We start from the raw sequence: 25,283 nt of genomic DNA, 5'->3' as shown, positions 1-25,283 counted from the left end.
TGGGTCACCATCCATCTGTCTGGTCCCCCTGGGCAAGTCTTATCCATGCCCCCCTATAAGTAAACTCCAGGGAATCCATTCAACAGGTGGGAAGCTTCCCTCAATTTTTCTTGACTTTGCAAGAGTAACATCGAAGTACTCAGGGTTTCCAGTTAGATTAGTAAAGCAGATAGAGTGATGACAGAATGATTTGAATTCAACCATGATGGCATTGGATGCCTATTGATTATGTGACCCTGCACAAATCATTTCATCTTTACCTCAGTTTCTTCAGCTGTCAATGGAGACCTCCAAGGGCTGTTAGGAGGATATGAGGAGTTAATATTTGTAAAGTATTCAGGTCTTTTCTATTCCAACTGGCATTCTTCATACTTAACATGTGACCAGGCTATCTCTTCCTATCAAATATTTCCTCAATGAAAAAGACTTTTACTTCTTTCTTCACAGCTCCTAATTGGTTATATTGGTTATGTGTTTTAGCCTGCTCACGCCCACTGCATTGCCCCCTGTATGAACCATAATAAAAAAAAATATATATATATATATATATATATATGCTTTTACCCCTCTCTTTTTTCTTCTTGCCTAACCATCTTGGCCAACTATAAAATAAAGAAAAAAATGTTCACAGATTTAGAAGTCACACTATAACAATACACAATAGACTCTTTGGTTGAAGTGATTTTCAATTAAAATATGCTTTTCAGACATTGTTCACAACTGGCATAGTGATGCAAAGTAGGAGTTCTATGACTCATCCATCCCTCTTTCTGCTCTTCATTCATTCTTGGAATTACCTTGAATTAGCTGTTAACTCTTCAGGTCTTGTGAAAAAGGATGGTCATAACTCTTAATTCTTCCAGGATAATTAAAATGAAATCCTCTGATGTTTAAAATAAATAATAGCTGGCATTTCCCCAGCCATTCTCATCATCAGAACACATAACTAATTTGTATATGGTGCCTATAACATCAGGCCCTGACAAACCTGGGACATAAGGGCTATATTATTTCCATTTTACAGATGGGGAAACTGAGGTCAACAGAGGTGAAGGATTACACTCCTACCAGGGACTGAATCCATATTTGAACTCGGGCCACTGGACCACCAAGCTGCTGTGTTTTTATTGCTATAAAGACAAAGAGCTAACGTCATCATTACTTATAAAGGCTGGGCTACCATTTATTCATAGCAGAGAACACTGTTTTCAGCAAGTTATAATTAAATCAAGCAGTAAAATTTTAATTTTAGATGGGACTTGGCAAACAAACATGCTGATTTATAACAGTTTAAGAAACACAGTATGTTTTCTTTTCAAAGTCACATACATTTCCAAAGCTTTTTATTTTCACAAGGCAGGGCATTCCAAGACATAACAGAGAGTAAATGCATTTCAAAATGAAAAATTGTTGTGTAAATTTGTTATTGTACATATCTGCTATTTGATATAGATATTTTACCATTATTGCAAATAATGTATATCTTTAAAATGTATTTAAATAATTGCTTATTCTACCAGTAGACTAGCAGAACTCTCAGAGTCATCTAAGAAACCAAGTTGCTTTGGTATCATCAGAACCCTCCAAGAATTTAAAACTATTAAATATCTATTAAAATCTAAAAAAAAATCTATTAAATAAGACATATAGATAAATAGTTATAATACAATTTAGAAGACAAATAAAAAAGGTAAAAAAGAAACTATTTTGAGAGTTAATCATTTCTGGCTGGAGGGTTACAGAATGACTTTCTGGGGAGATGGCATTTCAGGTGACACACTTTTGCAAATGATTGTTCCAAGCCTAGTCTATTGAATCTCATTGATCTGTCTGAGTATTTCAATACTTTACACCTATGTTTCCTTTGTTTTACTGTTCCCTCCAATGATAAAGGCTACACCACCAAAATTGTCCTTTGACAATTTATCATGACGTGAAAGTGTCTATGAGTTCTCAAAAGGCTAACTCAGCCAGGTGCAAGATATCCTAGAATAAAAAGACTTTGACTGATTATAACCAGGGTGATTGTCCAGGGCTCAAGCTAGCTCCATACCAAGAGGCTTATTCACAGAATAGGAGGAAGGGGAAAGGATAAAATATTTGGAGAAATAGAATTTGGGTTCATATCCTGCTTCTTTGGTACCTTCACATGACCTCATGACAGTTTCTTCATTTCTCTGAGACCAGAAGCCCAGACACATTGGGGGGGGGAGGATGGTTTTAAAATTCCAATTTAAGATTCCAGCTCACTTAAATCCAATTCACCAGAGACTCAAAAGATCATTCATGTGTGATATCTTTGGTCTTCTTTGAAAATGAAGGTAGACAAAGAAAGAGAAGGTTTAATCCAAGCAAATCCTGCTCACCTCTGTCTATGACATTCTTAAGGTTAGATTTAGTAAAATTTCTTTAAAGTCAGGGACCACTCTAAATATTCATAAGGCTTTCTCTAACTGTGAAAAAGTCAGATGATCAGTGTGTGTGTGTGTGTGTGTGTGTGTGTGTGTGTGTGTGTGTGTGTGTGTGTGTGGATTGTAGTTTTGTGAAGAGGGACTGAAAAAGTGGAAAGGAGCCATGTTGTGGAGAGTTTTAGGAAGCTGTTGCCATGGTCCAGTTAGGAGGGGATGAGGGTTGAAGCTTAGGTAGGGGCTGTGGGAGAGAAGAAGGGAGCCCATAGGCAAAAGATGTGGAGCTAGAAACACCATTTGGCCACCAATTGGATACTTGAGGAGAAGAGGGAATAGCACAAAGGCTTCAAACCAAATGAGAGAAAGGGTGGTCATGCTCTCCAGAATAACAGAGGAGTTTGGAAGGGGGGATACCTGGTCTGGGCAGATAATGAATTATGTTTGGGATGTTGCTGTGGGCTAAGTGACTCAGGCCTGTTCCCTGGTAGTTTTGGTTGATACTGGAAGGAAATGATACACTTGTGGGACACTCAACAATGAACAAATGGGTTTACACAGCCAAACAGAGGAAGGACATTCGACAAGGATACCCCATTGATTCAGCAGACCACAGCTTCCTGTGTTAGTCATGCTGGGCGTCCAGTCAGAAGCAGCTCCTCATGACAATGTCAACAATGAACCAGTCCTCTGGGTCAACCAAGAAGAGTTTCACTATCTTTTGAGAAAAACAAGTAGCCTAAACTGCCTCGGTAAGAGATACCCCAGCATACATAGCAGGGCCCTAATTAATAATGCTGGTATCTCATGTTATGAAAGAATTTTTTATTATAAAAAATAAAAATATTAAAAAGTAAAAAAAAATTAAAGAAAACTGTTTGTATCACAGACATACTGAATTTCAGTTTGAGACAAGAACAATAACAAAAATGAGAGCTGGTATTAAGAAGAGCAAGAGGAACAATATTAATGCCTGAATCAGAAAAACCAATTCAAAGGCCAAGACCATTACTATTTCCTATTAGATCAGGCCATGGGGTGATGGTTCTGGGAGAGGCAAGTAAGAAGGATGCCTTTATTGCAGAACAATCAATATCATTGTGCAAGTCACTCAACCAGCTCCTTGGTGGAGTGGTCCTCTTTGATACAGAAGGACTATCATTATTACTATCATTAAATCAATTGGTAAGCATTTGTTAAGAGTTTATGTGCTCAGCACTGTGCTAGTGCTGGGACTACAAAGACAAAATGGAATCAGACCTTGCTCTCTAGAAATTTCTAATCCAATGAGGACAGCAGAGGCACCTATGTGGTCCCATAGAAAATACACCTGAGATCATCTTGGAGGGTAAGAGGCTAGCTTTCAGGGGACTAGGAAGAAGTACCTCATGACAAGAGGGCCCCAGAGTTGCGTTTTTTAGGCATGGGGGAAATCCAGTACAAAATCCAGAGGAGAGAAGATGGGGTATAGAGGAGAAAGGCCAGTCTGACTGCACTATGGAGTTGGTAATATGCAATAAAGTTGGTAAGAAATCATGGAGTTCAATAAAAGAACTTTTAAGACATAATAGTTAGCCTCTAGAGTTTTAGAGCATAGGAGAAATGGGGTTAGGCAAGAGTGACAAGGTCAGACTAGTGTTAAAAAATAGAAAATCACTTTGGTAGCCATGTAGAAAATGGGTTGGAGTGAGGTGAACCCCAAAACAAGGAGAACAATGAGATCCTGGTTAACAAGTGGATGTATGGAAGAGATGTCAAGAAAGGGAAGAAAGAAAAAAGAGATAGACTAATTCTGGAAAGTGAGGAAAAGTCTAGGAGAGACAGAGTGACTAAGGCCAAAGGAATAAAAGAATAGATTCCCATCTGGCACCTAATTCTCTTGAGAGTCACTTTCTAATATTCCTCTCAAACTCATCCAACAACAGGCAATATCCCATATGGTTCTATTTCTGAAGATTCTGTTCTCAGTCTCTTTTCCTAGAATATCCAAAGCAGTAGAATGGAGTTTAACTTAATTCCCTTTTATCCAAATATTTTCTTACTATACTTTCAACTAAAGGTCCCCAAATACACAAAAGTTTCTCTAGTTGGTCAACAGGCCCCAAACGAGCTCTATCTCCCCAACAATACCACATGACTAAAAACTTTAAGGGTTCATAAGTAAAACATGATATAAATATGATCAGACAAAAAGTAAGAAAAATGTGAAAATCATTCCATTTATCAAATATTTATTTATTTATTTTAACCCAACATTTATTAACTGACTCCTATGTAGAGGATTGTGCAGGCAACTAATCAAGTTGAATACTTATCTTTTGTTAGAATACTGTTAATATTTCGACTTATATGGTGCTTGCAAAGTGCTTCAATGTACATGCATTGTCATTTGAGTATTACAATAACATAACCTGGTTTTGCAAAACTTCTCAAACAGTAATGACCATATCCACATAATTCATTTTATAAAATTTTATTCACACACTCACAGGCTTTTGCTGAGTTTATGCTTCTCCCTGTTTAGAGTTTTAACACAGAACTATTGACTTTTCCCAAAAGTCTTGAATCTTGATTGAAATTTTCCAATAATGTTTAAATAAATAACAGAATAGAGAATTTTTAAGAAGGTGCTACCAAATGGGCCTAACCTGAAGCTAGTTTTTACATTTGAAGTGGAAAGTAAAATTGCATGGTTTCTAAAATGGCTCCAAAAGGGAAGCACGTTCGTGGTAGTGCTGGGTTTGTCCACGGTCAATGAAAGGCATCCAAGAGAGAAAGAAAAAGGTCATTATATAAGCCTGCCCCAGATTTGTTTCTCCACCACGTCAATGTCCAATACTTTGGTGAACCAGTTGAGAGGGATAAGGGCCTCTCCTTTTTTCCAACTAACAGCAAAAAGAGGTTCATCAGACAAATCCAATGAATTAACCATTTTTAAAAAAAAATCTATGTAGGTTTTTTTTAATTCTATTTCAATATGGGCTTCAAAATTATTCCAAGAAGTTTGGAATGAGAATTGATTCTACCATATAACCTAGCGATACACAGTACTGATACAAGAAGAGTTTTTCTGCATATATGGGACATTCTAAATAATTAACAAATACTTCAGATTTGTTGGTGCCAGTTAGCAGAAGAAAACCAGAACCAAGTCTTCTGAGTTCTGCGGTCCATCCTCCTTGAAGAGCAGTCTTTGTACTCCTAAGTCCTAGAACAGTGACTGTCATTTAATGAACATTCAGCTGAAAGTCTCCAAATTGAATGGACAAGATTCTTTACCACCATTTGGTCATTTTACTCTCAATGATATTTTATCTTTCCATCACTACATTCCACCTCCATTTAAGAAGGTTGCAATCATTTAGCAAGTTCTGTCTGCTCACTGGAGAGACCAGGTGTCAGAGATTTTTGTGGACAGGTACCAGGGGCAACTATGTGCCTGGCCAAGGATAAGCAGACTCACTTACACTTTGGGTTGTGCTGCTTCTGAGTCAGCCTCAAGCCATATAGAGAACAAGGTGAGATGTTTTCCTCTGTTAATCCCTCTCCTATAGCAATGTTATAAGATGTCACGAGTCCATTCCTCCAGTGTCACTATGTACAAGTAATTTTAAGGATACTCCTAGTCTTTACACCCACTAGAGGCATTTTGAGGAAAAGTTCATTTCTAATCCTTGGTTCTCTATCAATGCCAAGCAAAACTGATAGTTTTTACCAAAATAACAAACCTCTGTACAGGAAGGATGGGACTTGTAATTTCAGTGGTATAGGGGACTCGAGTAAGAAGTGACTCTCATAGCACCTTAATATTAGGAAGTCAGAGCACTGAGAAGTGAAAAGGATTTACCCAGTTACAGAGGGTCAGGATCCAAACTCAGGTTTACTTCTGCCCAGGTCTCTGACAAACAGTAATAGAACATGCAAAGAAAAAAAAATTTAAAGACCTCTTTACTGGTCCTTTTCCCTCTTTTTTTCCAAATAACCCCAGAACCACTCTTTATTTTTACTGGCAGACTTTTTGGATCTGAAAACTGAAACTAAAAAAAAATGTCTATTTAAAAAAAAAATAAGCCAGATAAAGCTTTGAGGTATCAACTACTGCATTGTTTTATGTAATCTGTAAGAAAAACAATGTTCCAAAGGCCAGTTAAAGGATGGATTCTGGAAAGCTATAGCAGTCAGATGGATATGATACTAATCTCATTTTCTTTGGAACTGGTTTCATCTAAGTCTGGTCCAATAATGAATTTGATTGGCATTCTGCCTAGTATAATGTTTGAATTGGGTAAAAAATAAAATACTCAGCCAACTGGAGAATAACTTTGTCCTATAGCTTACCTAAGAGACAGAAACTCTGCTTTGTCTTTTCTAACCTTTATCTGAGAAAAGAATAAAAAAATGTCATCCCTAGAAATGCTTTATAAAGTCCTTCAAAGGATTTAAACATTGATTTTTCTAAAGATATATCATAAGAACAAATCACAGATTTCACAAAGTGAAATGGCCTTAGGAGGAAAAGACTGGCAAGGAGGTTTATGGAAAAACAGCATTCAGGAGAAAGTCAAGTATTTTGGTATCTTCTAAAAGAAGATCAAAAAAAGAAAAAAGAGACAGGAATTTGTTTTAATGAGACTTCAAAGTTTGAAATATGCAACTGTTTTAGAAGGCCATCTTGCTACCAAACCAAAGTAAAAGAAAACCATTTTAAGCCTGAAAAATGGAGCACATATCTTAGGAACAGATCTAAGAACTGAAAGGCCTCATCCAAACCAGTCATTTTATAGATTAGGACATTGTGGTCTGGGGGGGTTATGTAACTCAAGGGCACCTACTGTGCAGCCAGAGCTTCTGACACTGAACTACATTACCTCTCTAATGCTCAAGGACATTCATTACTTTTCATGGAGTTGTGGAGAATTGTTACCCATGACCTTCCTTGCCTTCTCCTTCCCACTAGCTTCCTAACAATGAATTATGATGCTCGAAAAGTAACTAATCCCCTTTAATTAACTTTCAATTTTTATATTATATTAATTTCCAAATATATACCTTCTCTTCCCCATCTTACAAACTTTGCTTCATAACAAAGGATAAAAAAGTTAAATTCTGTAAAACCAACCAACACATCAAATGAGACTAGTTAGACTGATTATTCTGTAGCATTAAACATAGTTTGTCATGTAAACTGTAAAACAAAACCTCTTGTGATATGTGAAGCACGCACACTTATCCCAGTCAAGTTCAATGGCTTATGGTGGATTCTCTTCCTCATTCTCTGAATTTTAATCTGGTTATCTTTAATCTTGTAGTTAACTGGGAAACCTCTGGGTTCTGTGAACTAAGCACATTCCTTTATAACCACAGGCATCCACTTCTTGCTGGAGTTGTGACAATCACAATACTGGCATGCAGGTAAATGAGAACACAATTTACTTTTCCCATCCCAACTCTGGTTACCTCAGGGTACCCTGCTCCAGTAGAAAAAGTGTAATTGAATTTTGTTCTTTCAGAGTAAGCGTGAAACACATTGTAGTTCTGTTTGGCCTCTCCACAACATTTGCACACTGAATCACATGGGTGTTTTAGCCCTGGAAGAAATGTGAAAGGATCCTTATAGGGTTGGATTTGGAAGAAAAACAGCTCTAGTTGATATGAGACTACAGGAATTCTCCTTGGGCAAAAGGCCCTTTCTACAATCTCATTCCCTTTAGACCAAATTGTTAAGACTATGACTCTAAATCTAGGTAAGGACTTCATTCCTTATTCTGTAAGGCATTCAGTCCCCTAAATGTTCTTAATAATTGTTGGGGGAGGTGTAAATCAATCTTTTTTATGTATTGGGAAGAGTACTTTCAAATTCAGATTTCTTGTCCACATAATGAAACAGAGAGGAGTGGATAATCACCTTGCCAATCAATCAAAGAGAAAGGTCTTTATGGATGGTGACAGCTAAAATGTCTCTTCTCTGTTGTAGGGACTGTTCTGGCCTAGTCTTTACAAGAAGAAAACATCAGGCAAGGCTCCAGCATCAATGAAGGAATGTGCCCTCCATCACAAATGACAGTAAAAGGCTCCAGTTAGTTACCCCCCTAATTATAGCAACACCATTTATATTGTAAATGTAGGAAATTCATCACCTTTTATCCTACAAGTCAGAAACAATTGCTTTGGTTTAAAATGCCAGAAGTCTAACTATAAGATTAAAAATAAACAACTCAGAGCCCAGACAGGGCTGAGTCTAAGTTCTTGTTTGTACAGATGTTTGTATTCTTCAGCATTAAGACCAAATGGAAACTAAACTACTTTTTTCTATTTTTACTTTTATGCCACACAGTCTTCCAGACTTGTAATTATCAAACATCCTTAAGTTCTTTAGTTCTTTGAGAGGAAGGTAATGCAAAAACATAAACAAAATCAAATATATATACATATATGTATGTATATAAAAAAACAAAAAAGAAACCAAAACTATGGTTTCTTACTATCACAATTTTCTCTTATTTCTGTTCATAAGCATACTGTATTAGCCTTAGAAAGATCAATCAACCACCTCTGGTCTCCTAGCTTAGTTAGTCCAGCTGGCCACAGGTGGCCATTTTTTCTTTCATAAAGTATATGTGCTGCCGAAGCAAAAACTTCCTTTTTGAAAGATAGTAACTGAAAGATTACAACAGATTATATAGTAGTAGGAAGACTGGATCACACTCTGCTTCTGCCGTGGCAGGAATTCAAACAAGGTCACTTGAAGGAAGAAATGTTTAAAAAGAGAAATGCTTTACTGTATTATATACAAAGGAATAAGGATTAGAGAAATCTAAGATAATTAATTTGGCCTTAAGAGTAATCTGAGCAGAGGATTTTAGTATATATATATATCTACATATGTGTGTGTGTGTGTATTCCTTATGAAAGATGTAAGATGAACTGACTTTATTATGCTTTATTATGCTACTATAAGTTAGATAACAGAAGAACCTTTTGAATATAAAGGTTGAAAGATTGTGAAACAGTCTAAGAGGTAGTTTAGACTCTCTTTTAGAGATTTAAAAGCAGGTTAGATAATGAATGGCTTTGGTGGAATTGTACCTACAAATAGTAGAATGGTAGCTGGGCACTTGAGATTCCCTTGAAAAGGAACATTATGTGCATTATTAAATGCATTGTATATACAGTTGTACTGATAGATGAGAAATGTCAACTTCGCTAGAGTTAACCAAGATTGCGTTTGATTTCAAAAGCACTCCCGAATAAAGTTTGAGGATCACAGTCTCAAAGAACACTATGCAGCCATGAAGCCCAAGCTATCTATCCTTTCTGTTTTAGGGTTGGCCTCTCATCAGCAAGATGGCTCTGCAATATAGTGCAGCCTCTCTTATGGAGGAGGGATTCCACCTCACACCTCTCAAACCTCATTATCAAAGACAGAAAGCAACACTATCTTACAGAACACCAACTTAAATGTCACACTGCTCAAAGAAGCTCCAGAATCTTGGAGCACAGAGATGAAAACAATGTTCTTCTTCGAACAGGGTGGGAGTCCTAGTCACACTCAGATCTGCCTCAAGGCTAGGGCAAAATATATTTAAAGACCTAAAACAAGCCAGTTGGCAAAAGGACACTTTCATTGCTCTACCTAGCAGGAGCACCTGAAGGTCCTCCAAAGCCACCTGAAATGATATTTAACAGATATTTTCTCATTTGGACAGAAGGAAGAGATTAGATAACAGAAAGACAAATGAAAATGAAGAGACTGGAAAGAAATATTGCATAGGATTGGTCCTATTGAACTTCAACTACAAGCAAATATATAGAAGTTATGAGTTATTTTTGTTTTACACGGTTCAATCATGCTATAAAGGTTATTTTTCAAACACAGCTGACCATTATCAAGGAACTTGGTGTGAAAGAATTCATCAAATAATCCCCACTTTTAAATGATTTTTAATCACAATGATTAGATAAACATTTTTGCTCTGGGTACATTACAGGCAATAGAAATAAAAATATTCTATAAGAATATGAAAGGAAAAAATATTTGCCACTGGAAATTCATGAAGATAAATAAGACTCTGCTGTCCTACTCCTGCCTTATTTTTACGATGACTGAAGCTTAGCAAAAAACAGCATGGGAACACCAACCAGGGAACCAGTGTTCAGAGGCGGATCCCCAGAAGGCTGGTCATAGAAATCACAAAGACAATCTCCAGAGGCATAAAGAGATTGCATTCCTCCTGGGTACACTGTCTACCAACACCAAAGAAAGACCTCAAGTAGTGTCCTTGAAATCCTGACCCTTTGCAGTTTACAAAATACTTTGTATATATTAGTAGTCAAAAAGGAATGCTTTTGAAATTGGAAGATTTAAAGTTGAAATTTAAGTCCCAGTATAGACATTTACTAGCAATGTAACATTTTTTTCTTTTTTAAAAGTTTTATTGATATCTTCCATTTCTTACATCATCACAGCTATCCCAAGTATTCATGCCACTAACCATATAAAAAAATGGTATTGTTTTAAGAGAGAGGGGAAAAAATCAGCACAACTGATCTATACATCTAAAAAATCCAGAAACCATCACGTGTTATATATAAGACCAGTGGGACTTCCCACTTTCATTCCAATTTTATCTGTAAAAAGGGATAATAATGCCTGAGGTACTTATGTCACAGGTCTTTTGATAGCAAGATGATTTTTAAACTTTAAAACACCACATAAATGTGAGTTACATGAGAGGCAGTTGTACCTTGATGTTAAGAGAGACAGGATTCCAATTCTGATGCTCAGGCCCCTGTGGGGTTTCTTCTCCTATTTTGGGTTACCAACCTCCCAAAACTGTTCTGAGGACAGTCACTTGAAAATCATCAATGCAACAGAAGCCATAACTTTGTGAGATGGTTGGGACTACCCTCCCAGAGAAAACAGAGGTTCAGAGAAACCTGAGGTGCTCAAGGTCCCCTCAAGTAATGAATGTCAAAGCTATGACTTAAACCCAGGCAAGATTTTTTAGCCTCAAATGGAGTCATCTTTCCATTACAAGGCACCTTCATACAGTTTTAAAGGTATTTACAAAGAATTTGAAGTAGAACACATGATACACAATGAATCCAGGGCCAGAATGATGCTACAGCAATGCCATTTCCATGTTACAAATGTGTGGAAACAGGAAAGACAGCATCGCTTTTATGTGGGAACAACCCAGGAACTTTCATAAATCTACAATATTCTCAAAATTTTACATCTCAAGTCAGCATTATGAGTTTAAAAGAAAACTTTACTTATGAATGATTAAGGTATCAGATTGTACTTTTTATTTTAGTTGTAATTCAAATATAATTTCTAGATATTAGGGCATAAGGAAAATAATGAAAAAAATTATATGTTTAAAAAATCAAAAGATATTCTAAAAGACATTAATATGTACAAAGCCATGAATATAATAAATTCATTTCCAGTTAGCCTATCATCATACATATATGTATTTCTATATATAAGAAAATTCATTTTATAGCATTAAGAAGCTGGGAATAGGAAGCCTCATGAAAGGAGTTTTAGCTTCTAATTACTGCATCAATGTTAGGGCAGAGAAAAACAAAGTCCATCTAATTCAGATATTTAATGCTCTTAATTACAAGAAAAGTGAATTTCAACCAATGTATTATTTAACATTGCTTTATAAATCATTTGAACAGATTTACAATGCAAATCCAATACTACTTGATATTTCGAACAATTCTCCGGCAGTGGTTTGTTTTCATTTCTCCTAATGCTTGTTCCAGTTGCTGAATCAAGTGGAGCAACGTAGCTGGGTCAGTCTGCAAAACCTGGTTGCTTTGCTCTCCATCCTGACTCAGGTGTAGCTTTAGAGTCATTGATGGTTTAATTTGTTGTCTTAGACATCTGCTAGCAAGCTAGATGTTTAAATGGAAAGGAAGTAGAGTTAAACACTCATATATATTAAAACATTTAGAAACCATTTAACTTCCAAGTACTTAAAATCAACATTTTTAAAATGTGTTATTTGATCCTATAAACAACTTACTCCCAAAATTAATACTACAATAATAGAGATTGAAAATGAGAAAAGGTATTAAAAAGTCAATCTAATGAGAAAAATCAAATGAAGTGGGGGGCTCAGTCAGGAAAAGAAGAATAGGAGGCCACAATACTGTTTAAAAATTTATGAAAGGTTTTTTTTAAATAATGAGAGATATGTCAATCTGTTCTTTCATTTCATTTTTGTACAGAATTAAACAAGAAAAAAACTGGCTCAAACTAAAATTTTTAGTTGAACATAAAGAAATCAACATCCAGCACATAAAATGTTGGAATGGGCTATCTGAAGGTTCTTTAGCAATCAAGGTCTTCAAAGCAGAGACACTATTTGAGAGTAGGAAGGTCAAATGATCTGAAAAATGATCTCCTCTAGACCAGTGGTGTCAAACTCATATAAAAATGGGACAACAGATCCATCCATAAAGATCCTGGCCAATTGCTTGTCAGACAAGCGTCTGATGCCTCTTCTCTACCACACAACCTATAGGAGGGAACTCCCCTATGCCTGAGCTGAGGACCACTTTATTATTGAACAAATAGTGCTAACTGCCTAAAGTTGCCTCTTCTAAACCTTTAATCAATTGCTCCTAGTTTAGCTTTCTAAGGCTGAGGTGGACAGGTCTAATCTAACCTTTCTTTCACTTCCCAGCTCATCAGAAACTTGAAAATATCATGCTGTGTCCCCCCTATGAATCTTGTCCAGATTAAGGACCCCACCCTACTAGCACCATTTATTCAAACAATTATCTCAACACATAAATGTGAGGCCCTTATCCATCCTCAATGCCCTTCTAAGGATATTGCCCCTCTTATCAATGTCTTCCTAAATTGTAGTTTGGCCAGAGAAAAGCACCAAGGCTCTATCATCTCCATTTTCCTGGGCACTCTGTCTCTCTTCACAACGGCAAAAGTGCTTTCTAGGTTGCCATATCACACCACTAACTTATAAGGAGTTGAAGTCCATTAGAATGGCAACATCTTTTCCAGATAAATTGCTATCCAGCAATGCTTCCCTCAGTTTGTACATGCAAAGCTGATTTTTGACATAAATGAAATTTCCAGGTAACTGAATTCTCTTTCTTCAAAACATCACATTTTGATAAAGTATTATTGTTTTGTGAGAAATCATGAGGGGTTGAACTTCAGAAAACCCAGATAGACTTGGCTGAACTGATGCTGAGAGAAGTGAGAACCAGAAGAACACTGTGTGATGATCAACCATGAGGATTTGCTCTTCTTAGCAGTACAATGATTAAAGACAACTCTAAAGGACTTAGGATGGAAAATATCATCCATTGAGAGAAGGAATTGTGGAGGCTGAACACAGACCAAAGTTAGCTGTGCCAGGTTAAGTGACTTGCCCAGGGTCACACAGTAGTAAGTGTCAAGTGTCCAAGGCTGAATTTGAACTCAGGTCCTCCTGACTTCAGAATCAGTCTCCATTCAATGCACCATGTAACTGTCCCCTATTTTCAATTTTTAGCATTTGTTTTATGTCTCCCCCCCAATAATTTCTTTTTCTCTTTTTGTTCTGATTCCTTTCCCACAATATGATTAATATGGAAATATGCTTAACATAGTTACAAATATATTACCTAAATTAGATTACTCATTGTTAAGGGGAAGGAGGAGGGAAAGGGGGAAGGAGAAAAAAATCTTACCAAAAAAAGAATGTTGAAAACTTTGCATGTAGTTGGAAAAATAATATCATTTTTCTTGGTGACTTAGGGCCATCATTGTAATTTTTTAAATTATTTGCCACTCTATTGGCTTTTTAATTTTTCTCGCTTGTCCCTAGAAGGTATATATGATCAACAGTCCCCTTTTCCTTCTCCTCTCCCTCCAATAGTTCTTAAGCTGCCTTTATGTCCTTCTCTCTTAGTTAACTGCTCCTCATCCACAAGAAGCTCACACAACCTATACACTTGGTAAAAATTTTATACTAAAATAGTCATAAACAGTCTGGGTTTATAACCTTGAGCCTGGCATAAGCTCTCAAGACTCAGCTCTCTAAATTATAAAATGAGGGGAATTAAACCAGATGACTTATAAATTCAAACTTCTTTTAGATTGTGAAAAGTTCTAATTCATTCAGAATACATCATGCCTAGAATTAGCATATTTTTACATCTCTCATTTCTTCAAATACTTTGCTAATACTTGAAGGTACTGTCTCCTACACCATTTTCTTGTATCCTTCGACTTAGTACAGTGACTATACATAGAGGTATACAATAAATACAGTAATGAAAAGGCAACATGGCTTTAGAAGATGATTTGAGAGTGCCAATTTAGGTACTGGAGAGTTGGCAAGAAGTTTAAGCTAGCTAAAGGTAGATTTATAAGCAAAGAGCTTAGATTTTGTTCAGTAGGCCCTGAAGAGATGCTGAAGATCTGGAATCTCCCAGGATAGCTAGCTAAAGAAAACTGGGTTGAATTCCTTAGGCAGACTAATATCTTAACAATTTAAAAAATTTTAATAATCAAAGTATTGTTTTTTTCTCCCTCCAACTCTTCCCTCCCAAAACCTCCTCCCTCTACTCCTTCAATGCAAAGCAATAACGTCCCCATACTGGCCATATTCAAAACTGTAACACTAACTCTAACTAACCAAGGCATATGGTAACGGGCATTACATTAAAATACTACTGAGTGTACATAATGTTTTATAAACTAATTTCCCTGAGCTTTTAATCATAATTTAAAATCTTGTGATACAATTTATTTGATATGATTCTATGATTTAACTTCATCCATTTCCATTCACTTTAAGTCAAGTCTCTAATTATACACATATAATTCCCTCAATATAATTCTTTCTTTCTTGGAGTTTGTTAAAAAAAAAAATTCTATCAATAGTCTAGATCATGAGGCCTTGAATTCAAGTGAGAGATGTGGAAGAGGCCAAAACAAGATGTGGTCAATTAGGATCTGTGTGGGGTGAGGCGCATTGAAGAGTAAAGGATGCTGGGAGCCAGAAGAGAGACAAAGCTTTGACAGACATGAGGATACCTGTAAGGGGGTAGGGTGGGGATTCAGTGTTGGGCATGCAGATATTAATTAGATGGCATACCCAAGAGGCAGCTGGTAATGGAGGCTCAGGGGGAGACATTGGGACCAGATAAACAGTTCTACAACACATTTGCATAAAAATGAGAATTAGACTTATGGAACTGTGGGTACTGAAACAATGTAGAAAGAAAGAGAGTCTACAATAGAACCACAGGAAATCCCACAGTTATGGGACACAACATGAATGATAAGTCGACAAAGAGGTGAATTCTTCAAAAGGATAGCCAGAAGGGCGGCTAGGTGGCGTAGTGGATAAAGCACCAGCCCTGGATTCAGGAGTACGTGGGTTCAAATCCGGTCTCAGACACTTAATAATTACCTAGCTGTGTGGCCTTGGGCAAGCTACTTAACCCCATTTGCCTTGCAAAAAAAAAAAAAAGGATAGCCAGAAAGTTAATAACAGATCCAAGGCCTGAACCCAAATACTGCAGATCCAAGATGCCCCTTCTATATCATACTGTCTCATTACTTCCTTTGATAAACTTTCAGAATCAAATAAAACACAATACTGTATCTTTAATTTATTAATTTATCCTGAGGGAAAAAACCTCAGTCATACTCAGACTCAGGGGATACAGGAATATGGCAAAGACAATGTTACAGCACAAAGTACTATTTTTGACTTTGATTTTCCAAGAGGAAAAATTATTCTGCTCCTCCCTACAATACCTTCTCATAATTTAAAAATTTTTTAAGTCAATTAGATACATCAAGGTCAAATTTAGAAATGTATTTACATTTGGAGAGCTATACATCAAGGTGGAAGGGATATAAAATAGAAGATAATCTTATTTTTGACACTGACTTTTTTAGCTTAGCTTATGAAAGATACACATTGAAAGCTCTGAAGTACTAGGTTCTCTATTTAATCACAGACACAGAACAGAGTTAATTTAAACAAGAGTAACATGTTCTTATGCCGTCTAATGCTGACCACCCCTGAAGTAACAGGGAGGCTCAGTCTGAAATATTCAATTCACTGCTATTAACAAGGACATCAACTGTGTTCCTGATTTATTCTGGGCATCTTTCCACTCAAAGTAGGCTGACCACCACCTCGTTCCACATAAGCTACGGCACATTAATTAAATCGTAAAAGTTTACTCATTACCACCTTCAGTGGGGCCAAGCCAGTTACTTAGAAATGAAAGACTGAATTGTGTTACTAATCTTTTGATCCATGTGGTTTCTTTATTTGTCACATTTCCCTCTACTTCATTGGAAGGATCCTTTTCAGCTCAAATCCCTCACTAAGTGTTTTAACTATGTAAATTTAAGAAAAATTCAGTTATCTCTTTGAAGCGATTTAAGATTAAAAAGTAAAAGCATTAATGCAGAATTTCAATTTTGAACTTCAATAATCCTCATTTTATACAATTTAAATTTGCATCTTACTTAACTGACTATGCATTTATCTTCATTTCAGAAGCTTTTCACTTTTTGTTTTTGTAGCCCTGGTGCCTCAAATAATGCCTGAACCACAGGACAGGGATGAGGACTAGAACTTGTGATTTCACTGAACTAGAGGACTATCCAGTGAGGAGACTTCCTCTCCCAAGGCAGATCAACATTTTTCTCCATATTTCTGTCTTAGAGAGTAGTTCCCATTCAGGGTCAGAAAGGCAGGGTTAGTGGCAAGGCTTGACCCTAGGCCTTTCTTTCTTTTTTTTAGATTTTTGCAAGGCAAACAGGGTTAAGTGGCTTGCCCAAGGCCACACAGTTAGGTAATTATTAAGTGTCTGAGACCGGATTTGAACCCAGGTACTCCTGACTCCAAGGCCAGTGTTTTATCCACTACGCCACCTAGCCACCCCTACCCTAGGCCTTTTTGACTGAGGCTAGTTCTCTGTCCCCACCACAGGGGGTAAATTCATTACCCTCAGAAGTCTCCAGTATTGCTTGAACAAGAATAAAATTTAACCAGGAAACTTTTAGCAGGTCTAGTGACTCCCTAGAGCATGCTCCTTGTCCTCCAGCATGACCTTTGTCTATGGATTCTGTGATTTATGAAGTCCATGACAAAGAAGAGCATGACCAGTCCAAATGTAGGAAAGCTTCCCCCAAGAACTTTCACCTGAACCCCAAATCCTTGTCCCTCCACACCTCTGCCCACTGCTGTTCTTGGGTAGGAGGGCATTGTCTTTTCCTAGGATCCACTCACTACTCCAGTAAAACCAATCTGTGTGCCCTCTCCTCCACCTTGGGAGTCCAGGCATCCATCAGGTCCTGATGTTATCACTAATGTTCACTACCTCTAACCCAAAAGCAGACCCTGAGAGGTGGCAGGGCTAGTGTCTGCCCTGTGCCCTCCTGTCAGGGCAGCCTTCTTTCAATCATTCTTGTGTCAGGGGTGGCCTGCCAACTAGGTCAAGCACAACTCCTCTTCTGGCCAGACTTTCTAAGTCTAACCCAGGGGATCAAAACCTGTTTTGTGTCTTTGGTATGTCTTTGTCTTTGGCAATCTGGTGAAACTCAGAATAATGGGTTCCTTTTGCTTTAAGAATGGATTTTTCAGGGATGGCTAGGTAGCGCAATGCATAGAGCACCAGCCTTGGAGTCAGGAGGACCTGCATTTAAATCCAGTCTCAGATACTTAATAATTGCCTAGTTGTGTGACCTTGGGCAAATTACTTAACCCCATTGCCTTGCCAAAAAAAAAAAAAAAAAAAAAAAAGATTGGGTTTTTCATCTCCAAATTGGAAATGCAGAGGCTGGACAAAGATGCTTGGATCTGCTCTCGGTTTTCAACCAAAGCTGGTTTGTCCCTCCTAAAGCAACCTACAGTCCTCCTGCTCCAAGGGGCTTCTAATCTGTCCTGTTCAGTCCTGTCCAATTCTTTATCTCTGTGAACCAGAGTACTCCAAAACTGTCCATAGGGTTTTATGACAAAGATACTAGAAAGGTTTGCTTTTTTTTTTTTTTTGCAAGGCAAATGGGGTTAAGTGGCTTGCCCAAGGCCATACAGCTAGGTAATTATTAGTGTCTGAGACAGGATTTGAACCCAGGTACTCCTGACTCCAAGGCCAGTGCTTTATCCACTATGCCACCTAGCCACCCCAAGGTTTACTCTTCTTTTTTGTAATCAAAGTAAAAGGAAGTTAAGTGATTTTTCCCAGGGTCACACAGCAAGTAAATGTCTGAGTCTAGATTTGAACTCAGATCTTCCTGATTCCAGGCCCAGTGCTCTAACCTCTGAGCCACTTAGCTGTCTCCCCAATCTGCAAAGCCCACTGAACTCAGAACTTCTGGGGTCAAGAGATCCACCAACCTCAGCTGCTCCTATGGCTAAAATTATAGGCACAAGTCACCATGCCCAGATCAGAATAATGCTCTTAAATGCTTAAAAAACATAGCATTCCAGAGGAATACTCCTTTTAACTTCATTTCTACTTCAATGAATCAAACAATTAACATTTGATTATTCAATCTTTTTCGGATTGGTATTATAAAGTATTCTATTGATTAAAGTTTTATCTTTTTTTTTTATTTTAGGTTTTTGCAAGGCAATGGGGTTAAGTAGCTTGCCCAAGGCCACACAGCTAGGTAATTATTAAGTGTCTGAGGCCAGATTTGAACTCAGGTACTCCTGACTCCAGGGCCAGTGCTCTATCCACTGCATCACCTAGTCACCTCCTAAAGTTCTACCTTCTAACAAAATATTTGCAACTGTCTGCAAAATAACTTAACTATAAATTATGTTTTGCAATTATCTTGTTTCATATTAATCAATTTTCCTGATTTAAACAGATAATGCTTCTGTAATATCAAAGCCTCTATTTGCCAATTAGTTATTTACAAATTATCTTCAAAATAAACATGATAAAATATTCTATAGTTTTAAAATACATATGGTAAAGATATTTAACGAATGAAGCAAAGGAAGATAAGTCTGAAATGATAGTTAATTATCCAACATATGAAAAAAAAAAAGAAAATTATCCAACATATCATAAATGATCCTACCTGTACATCTAATCTCCACTCAAGATTGTGGTAGCTGGGGAACACTGGTGCCAACTCACTCAAAATTGTTCTGATTTCTTTTCTGTTGTCAAGATAAAGCTGAAGCAACAATTTATTCAAGTCTTCATCGAATCCCAAAACAAGCACAGAATCCTGGAAATCCAGTTCAGAAATCTAGAAGAATATAGAAAGTATTATATATAAACAATTAGCATATATTAAATTTAGGGGCGGCTAAGTGGCACAGTGGATAAAGCATATGTTCAATTTTCAAGTACAGTAGATACAACCTCTTCAATTTCTTTTTGTTTAATAAAGTATTCTTTGTTCAATCAAAAACCCATCTAATAATAATCACAATTCCTGTCACACTGACCACCCAAATCTGCGAGTTGCACAATGATATTTCTTGAGGGGTATGCTGTGAAAGGCGTCTACTACAAAACTTGAGTGAATGACAGAAGTACTTCTTGAATTTTTGGATGAAGAGGAAAGGATTCTAAAGCTACATATGACATGTCCCACAAAGCAAAGTTCTCTCTCTACAGTAGAGAACTATTAACAGTAGTTAATATGAGAGTTCTTCAAAAACCAAAGACTAGTACTGTCAAGTTAGAAAAAAAAAGTTATATTATGTAATTTTGCTATCTCATACTTTATGTTTCTTCCTTAAGGATCTGATTTCTCTCTCACCATATTGAACTGAGATCAATCCATAACATGGAAACAATGTAAAGTCTAACAGACTGCCTTCTGTGGGGGGTGGGAAACAAGAATGGGGGGGGAGGGGATTGTAAAACTCAAAATAAATAAAATTTTTCTTTAAAAAATGAGAGTTCTCATTAATGTAGAAAGAAAATTAAATCAATTCCCTAGTTGCCTTCTCTTGAATAATACATTGTTGATTTTATTTCAGTAAAATTCACAGTTAGGATACAACAAAAACAGATCCGCCTTTTTCCCAGATCATTGTTACTACTCTATTTTCACATTTGGGCTCAGATAAGAAATCCAAAGTCAACCTTTTTCTCCAAAGCACTTGGATAATAAGCCAGAATCATGTTATTTCATAGCAGGGTTAAGGTGCTCCAGGGTGACAACCTTCTCCAATAGGATTCAGACATTTTTCCTCATAGTACTACTAAACTACTCAGCAATCATACATCTACCTCTCCAACTTCAGCAGTTCCTTCAAGGGAATATTTTACACAAGATAGTAAGCTTCTTACTACTTCTACAACATGGAATATGAATGGTTCTCAACCTTACCATGAGTTTTGAGCTCTCGGTGAGTAGGTATGTTAATCCCTCAACTCCATGCTGGACTGTGTTACTACTAACATTGAGTTTTCCTGAGGGCAGAAGAAAAGACAACCACAATACAATATTATTTTCCCGTAAAATATTTCCATTCATAATTTCATTCTATCTTCTAATTTTTAGTCTTATAAACCTATTATCAAAGGTTCTGAATTTTTCACTCACTCCAATTTTGATGAAAACTGCAAATTAAATAGGCTTTTATAAAAGTTGAGGAGTTGCAAGGTTCGTGAATAAAATCTACAATTTTCTCTCAAAAAAAAATAAATAAAAGTTGAGGAGTCATCATTTTCTCTCCTCTCACTCTTCAAACTGCTAGTCTGGTTTTCTACATTATCATTCAAATAAGTTGATGATCTTTCAACAGCTAAATCTTCATGCTTCTTGAACTTACAGTAAAATTTGACACTGCTGATCCAGTGCTGATCCACCACCCTCTCTGTTATTTTTTTTGAGTGTTCTCTCTTGGTTCTCATCATACCTGCCCATCTGCTCCTTCTGTGTGTCCTTTCCTGGATCACTCCCCATCTCACACCCTCTTCACCATGAGTGCACTGCCACGGTCTCATCCTAGACTCTCTTATTCTCTCAACCCTCTCCCTGAGTGACCTCCTCGGCTCCATGGGCTCTCTTCTCTATATACACAGCTCTCACCTTGACTCATTGCTCCAGGCACTAACCCTACATTTCCAACTACATGTTCCAAACAGCTCTTCACACCAACCTCTCCCCACAACCCTTCCTCCTCTTGTCTCTATGTTGGCCAATGCCATACTTCTGATCACTCAGGTTTGCCACCTCATAGGGTCCTCAAGACCTCTACCCTGCCCTCCTCCTTCACCTTTTCTTGCACAGTGTACCCCTAAGTCATCTCTCACATGCAACCCAGTTCAGGCCTTCATCACTTCCTCATTGGTCTCCTTGTTCCAAGTCTTATCTCCTCCAGCCCTAGCTATACCTTCTCTGACACCCACACATGAATTGGTCATGGAGGAGAAACATCCCTTGAACCCTTTTTAACTCCTTTACTCATGAAACTTTGCTAAACCAAAGCATTCCAGCTTAATATAACCCATCCCTCCTTCCCCCCCCCTTCTCAAGGAGTTCAGGACCTGGCTCACCATCTTCCTTTCCAGTCCAAATGTTGCCCTTATACAAGAGGACTGTATGCACTTTAGGGAGAAGGTCACACACTAGATTTCAACATCACAGAAAAAGTTCCACTTCCCTAATTAGAAATGTTCACATTCCCTTATCTGACCATAACCTATAATTCTCCCCCTCTGCTTCACCTTCCTAAACCAGTTCTTTGCCCTCCAGACCTCTTACCTCTCAAGACTGACTTCACTTTCCTCCTCCAACACCACTGAAGTCAGCTACAACACCCATCCTCTGCTTCTCAATCTCTCACCACTTTGACTTTCTGACATTCTTCTCTTGCCAAACCTCAGCTCTGAACTACTACTCACCATCACCTCCCATTCACATGCTGCTGGACCAGGTTGGAGATTCTCACAACCAAGCAGAAGGCAGGATCTACACATTATCCAAACTCAAGCAGGCCTTCCCTGCAGCAACTCCCCGATTGATTCCTTATCTCAGCCTCCAAAGCTCTGACACACCTCTTCTTCCTCTCCCTCCAGCCTCCCACAACTCTTTTCTTTCTTCTCCGCTAAGGACCTTGAATCATACTTTACAAAGAAAACAGATCATTTAACGTGAATTCCCTCAACTCAAAACAACAGCTGCATCCTCTACCTTCTTCCTTTCTACTAGTTTCTGACAAAGAGGTGGTCCTGCTTCTCATAAAAACCAAAATGCCTAACCACGTACCCAAGTAACTAGATGGCCCAGTGGAGAAAGTGAAGTTGGATCAGGAGGACCAGAGTTCTAACCCTGCTCAAGTTGGGGGACCTTGAGGAAATCACCACAGCCTTAGGGAAATGATATCCTCTATCTTCCAAAGTTATCGTGGAGATAAAATGATAGAACCTTAAAGTGTTCTATAGTAAAAATGGGAGCATTTTATCCCATCCCTCCAGATTTGACCCTCAACTATCCCTCTTTGAGGAATCAACATTTGCCTATTCCTCCTTGCTCTCAATGCATAAGTGCCGTCTCCTAACCAAGCCCTTTGGCATCCGCCCTCAACCCCAGCCTGTATCTCAAGCCACCAACAAGAGCCAGCTCTGACATCCTCTGCAGTGGTCCCCCTGGGCGGGCTGCACCTGGCCCTGCTGGGTGCCCTCATGAGGGCCACTCCTCCCTGGCCCCTCGACTGGCCAGTGCCCGGTCTGGCCTGGACCCTGTCCTTCTCCCAGTGTCCTCTTCTCTCTGCAGACTCCCAGCTCGGTGCTGGATGGCCCCGGTGGAGGGAGGCCGCCCTCCTCCGGTCCCGCCGCCCGGCTACTCTCGTGCTGCGCCCTCGTGCCACCCCTTCCGTGCAGGGCTCACACCGTGGGGCAGCTCTGCCTGCTCCGGCCCTTTCTACAGAGGGGGAAACTGAGGCAGGGGCCTGCTCGGGGTCCGCCTCCTGACTGTCCAGGGCCGGGCCCGAAGCTTCCCGCCTCCTCCGGCGGCCCAAGATGGCGGCGGCCGGGCCACGTGACCCGCTGGGCCTGACAGCGCCTGGGCGGGAAACCGTCCGTTTCCGGTTCCGGGCGTGGGCCCGGCCTCAGGCCGGCCAACTGCATTCTGGGAAGCATGCTGCCTAAACCAAGCTCGTTGCGAAGCGCTTCTTACTGGCGGCGCCTTCGTAGACTTTCGGGTTGGAGCCCTTCCTCAGGAACTCCAGGGCGATCCGGCCGAACTCGGCGACCACTGCGGGGACAAGAGAGGTGGGGTGGGCGCGAGAACGGGCACGGGGCGCGCGGGGTGAGAGGGCGCGGCGGGCCTGTGGCCGGGAGAGAGTGCGCAGGCGCGGGGGAGCTGGCGGGGAACTACCAAGAGGGGGTGCCCGCAAGCGCGGGGTGAGAGAAGAGGCGGGGCTGGTCCTGGAGGGAGGGGCGCGCGCGGACACGAGGGGCAGCGCGGGGGCTCGCCAGGGGGAGAAAGGCGGCCAGGCAGGGCTGGGATGGCAGCCGGGAGGGGGCGGTGGCGAGCGCGCAAGCGCAGTCACGGGGCCCGGAGGGCGCCGCGGTCGCACGCGGGCGCGCGCACTGACCTGCGCAGTCCACCTTGGGCAGGAAGCTCAGGTGCTCGCGGTGCTCCTCCGACAGCTCCAGAAGCATCTTCCCGGCCCCCCCGCGCGGCCCGAGCCGCGGCAGCGACGGCGGCGGAAGCCCAGGACCGGGCCCGCCTTCTCTGGAGGCGGCTTCCGGCCCACGTGGGCGGCGTTGCCGGCCCCGCCCCCGCGCTGCCCCGGGCGGCCGCGGTGGCTGCCGGGAGGGAGGGGCTGTCACCCTCCTTGACCCCGGAGGAAACCGAGGCCGGCAGACTTGAACTCGGGGCGGCTGACCTTCGGGGTCAAACACATTCTGGTTGTGCAAGCCTTTCAGAGCCCGGCCCTTTCCCGCCAACATTATGTTGTAGCACATAGGTGTGCCACATTGTCCACTGGACAGCCTGGCCACCCCATGCCCCCTCTTAAACGGGCCTCCTAACAGTGGCCACTGAACCCTCCCAGCCCACCCCCACATTGTCCTGTGCCCCCTCTGGCCTCCCCCGCCCCATCACTCTCCATTGGGGGGATCTTGTGTGCATCCTGGGTCTGGGGCTCCTTGGAGGCGCCTCACCCCCAACCCTTAACAATGCCAGCATCCGCCTGCCTCCTGGGCATGCAGAGGGGACACTGTTGCACTCTCAGACTGTCCCTGGGGCTATGGAGAGAGGCAGGAAAACCAGAACCCCCATCTTTCCCCGCTCTTGATTCTCCCCCACACTTTCCTCTTTTTCTTTGGACTCCTATCCAGGCCTGCATCCTAATGACTTGTAAAACGTCTCTCTCTTTTTCATCTCTTAGCATAATTACAGCTAGACCCACTGCCCTGACAAGGAGACAAAAGCAAAGTGACATCCATCATAGGCAGGTACCACCCCCTTCGTGGAAAGTGTCTGGAAATTGGCTCCCCACAGCATGAATTCGTAGTGGAGATATTAAAAGAATAAATACACACTTCCAGTACTGAGCCCCCGCTGTGAAAGCTGGAATAATATTTAGTAACGTTTGGAGCACTCCGGGGAGAAGTGATTGAGTTTCCAGTGTATCATGGGAGATTAAGATTTCAATAAGAATTAGGAAATTCTTTTGTCTATGTAAATACAGTAACAATACTTAGAAGCCATGGTGCCTCTCCTTAAATAAACTTCATAAATGTTAGTCATCAGAAGGCTCCAGAAAAATGGCAGGAGTGTGAAAAAAGGTTATTTCAGTTATGCAGATAGTGAGTGCTCTAATGTTCCCCTCAGAGCATTTTCTCTGGATAAAAGGAGAATTAGATTCTTATCTTGCTCTGCAGGAGGACATAGCT

General features: G+C 39.8%; 1 protein-coding gene across 1 annotated transcript; it reads right to left on the bottom strand.

Annotated features, from left to right (window-relative positions):
- Positions 1-985: 985 nt before the first annotated feature.
- Positions 986-24,099, bottom strand: COMMD2 (COMM domain containing 2). The gene is made up of 5 exons (XM_074191089.1): positions 23,978-24,099; positions 23,557-23,634; positions 20,764-20,846; positions 19,495-19,668; positions 986-12,314 (listed from the first exon to the last, which is right to left on the bottom strand). The coding sequence occupies exons 1-5, from the start codon at positions 24,042-24,044 to the stop codon at positions 12,117-12,119; spliced, it is 600 nt and encodes a 199-aa protein (XP_074047190.1). The 5' UTR covers positions 24,045-24,099; the 3' UTR covers positions 986-12,116.
- Between the last annotated feature and the right edge of the window lie 1,184 nt (positions 24,100-25,283).

Source organism: Macrotis lagotis, chromosome 6 (genome assembly GCF_037893015.1).
Source record: "Macrotis lagotis isolate mMagLag1 chromosome 6, bilby.v1.9.chrom.fasta, whole genome shotgun sequence".
Lineage (NCBI taxonomy): Eukaryota > Metazoa > Chordata > Mammalia > Peramelemorphia > Peramelidae > Macrotis > Macrotis lagotis.
This window is presented reverse-complemented; position numbering and strand designations above follow the sequence as displayed.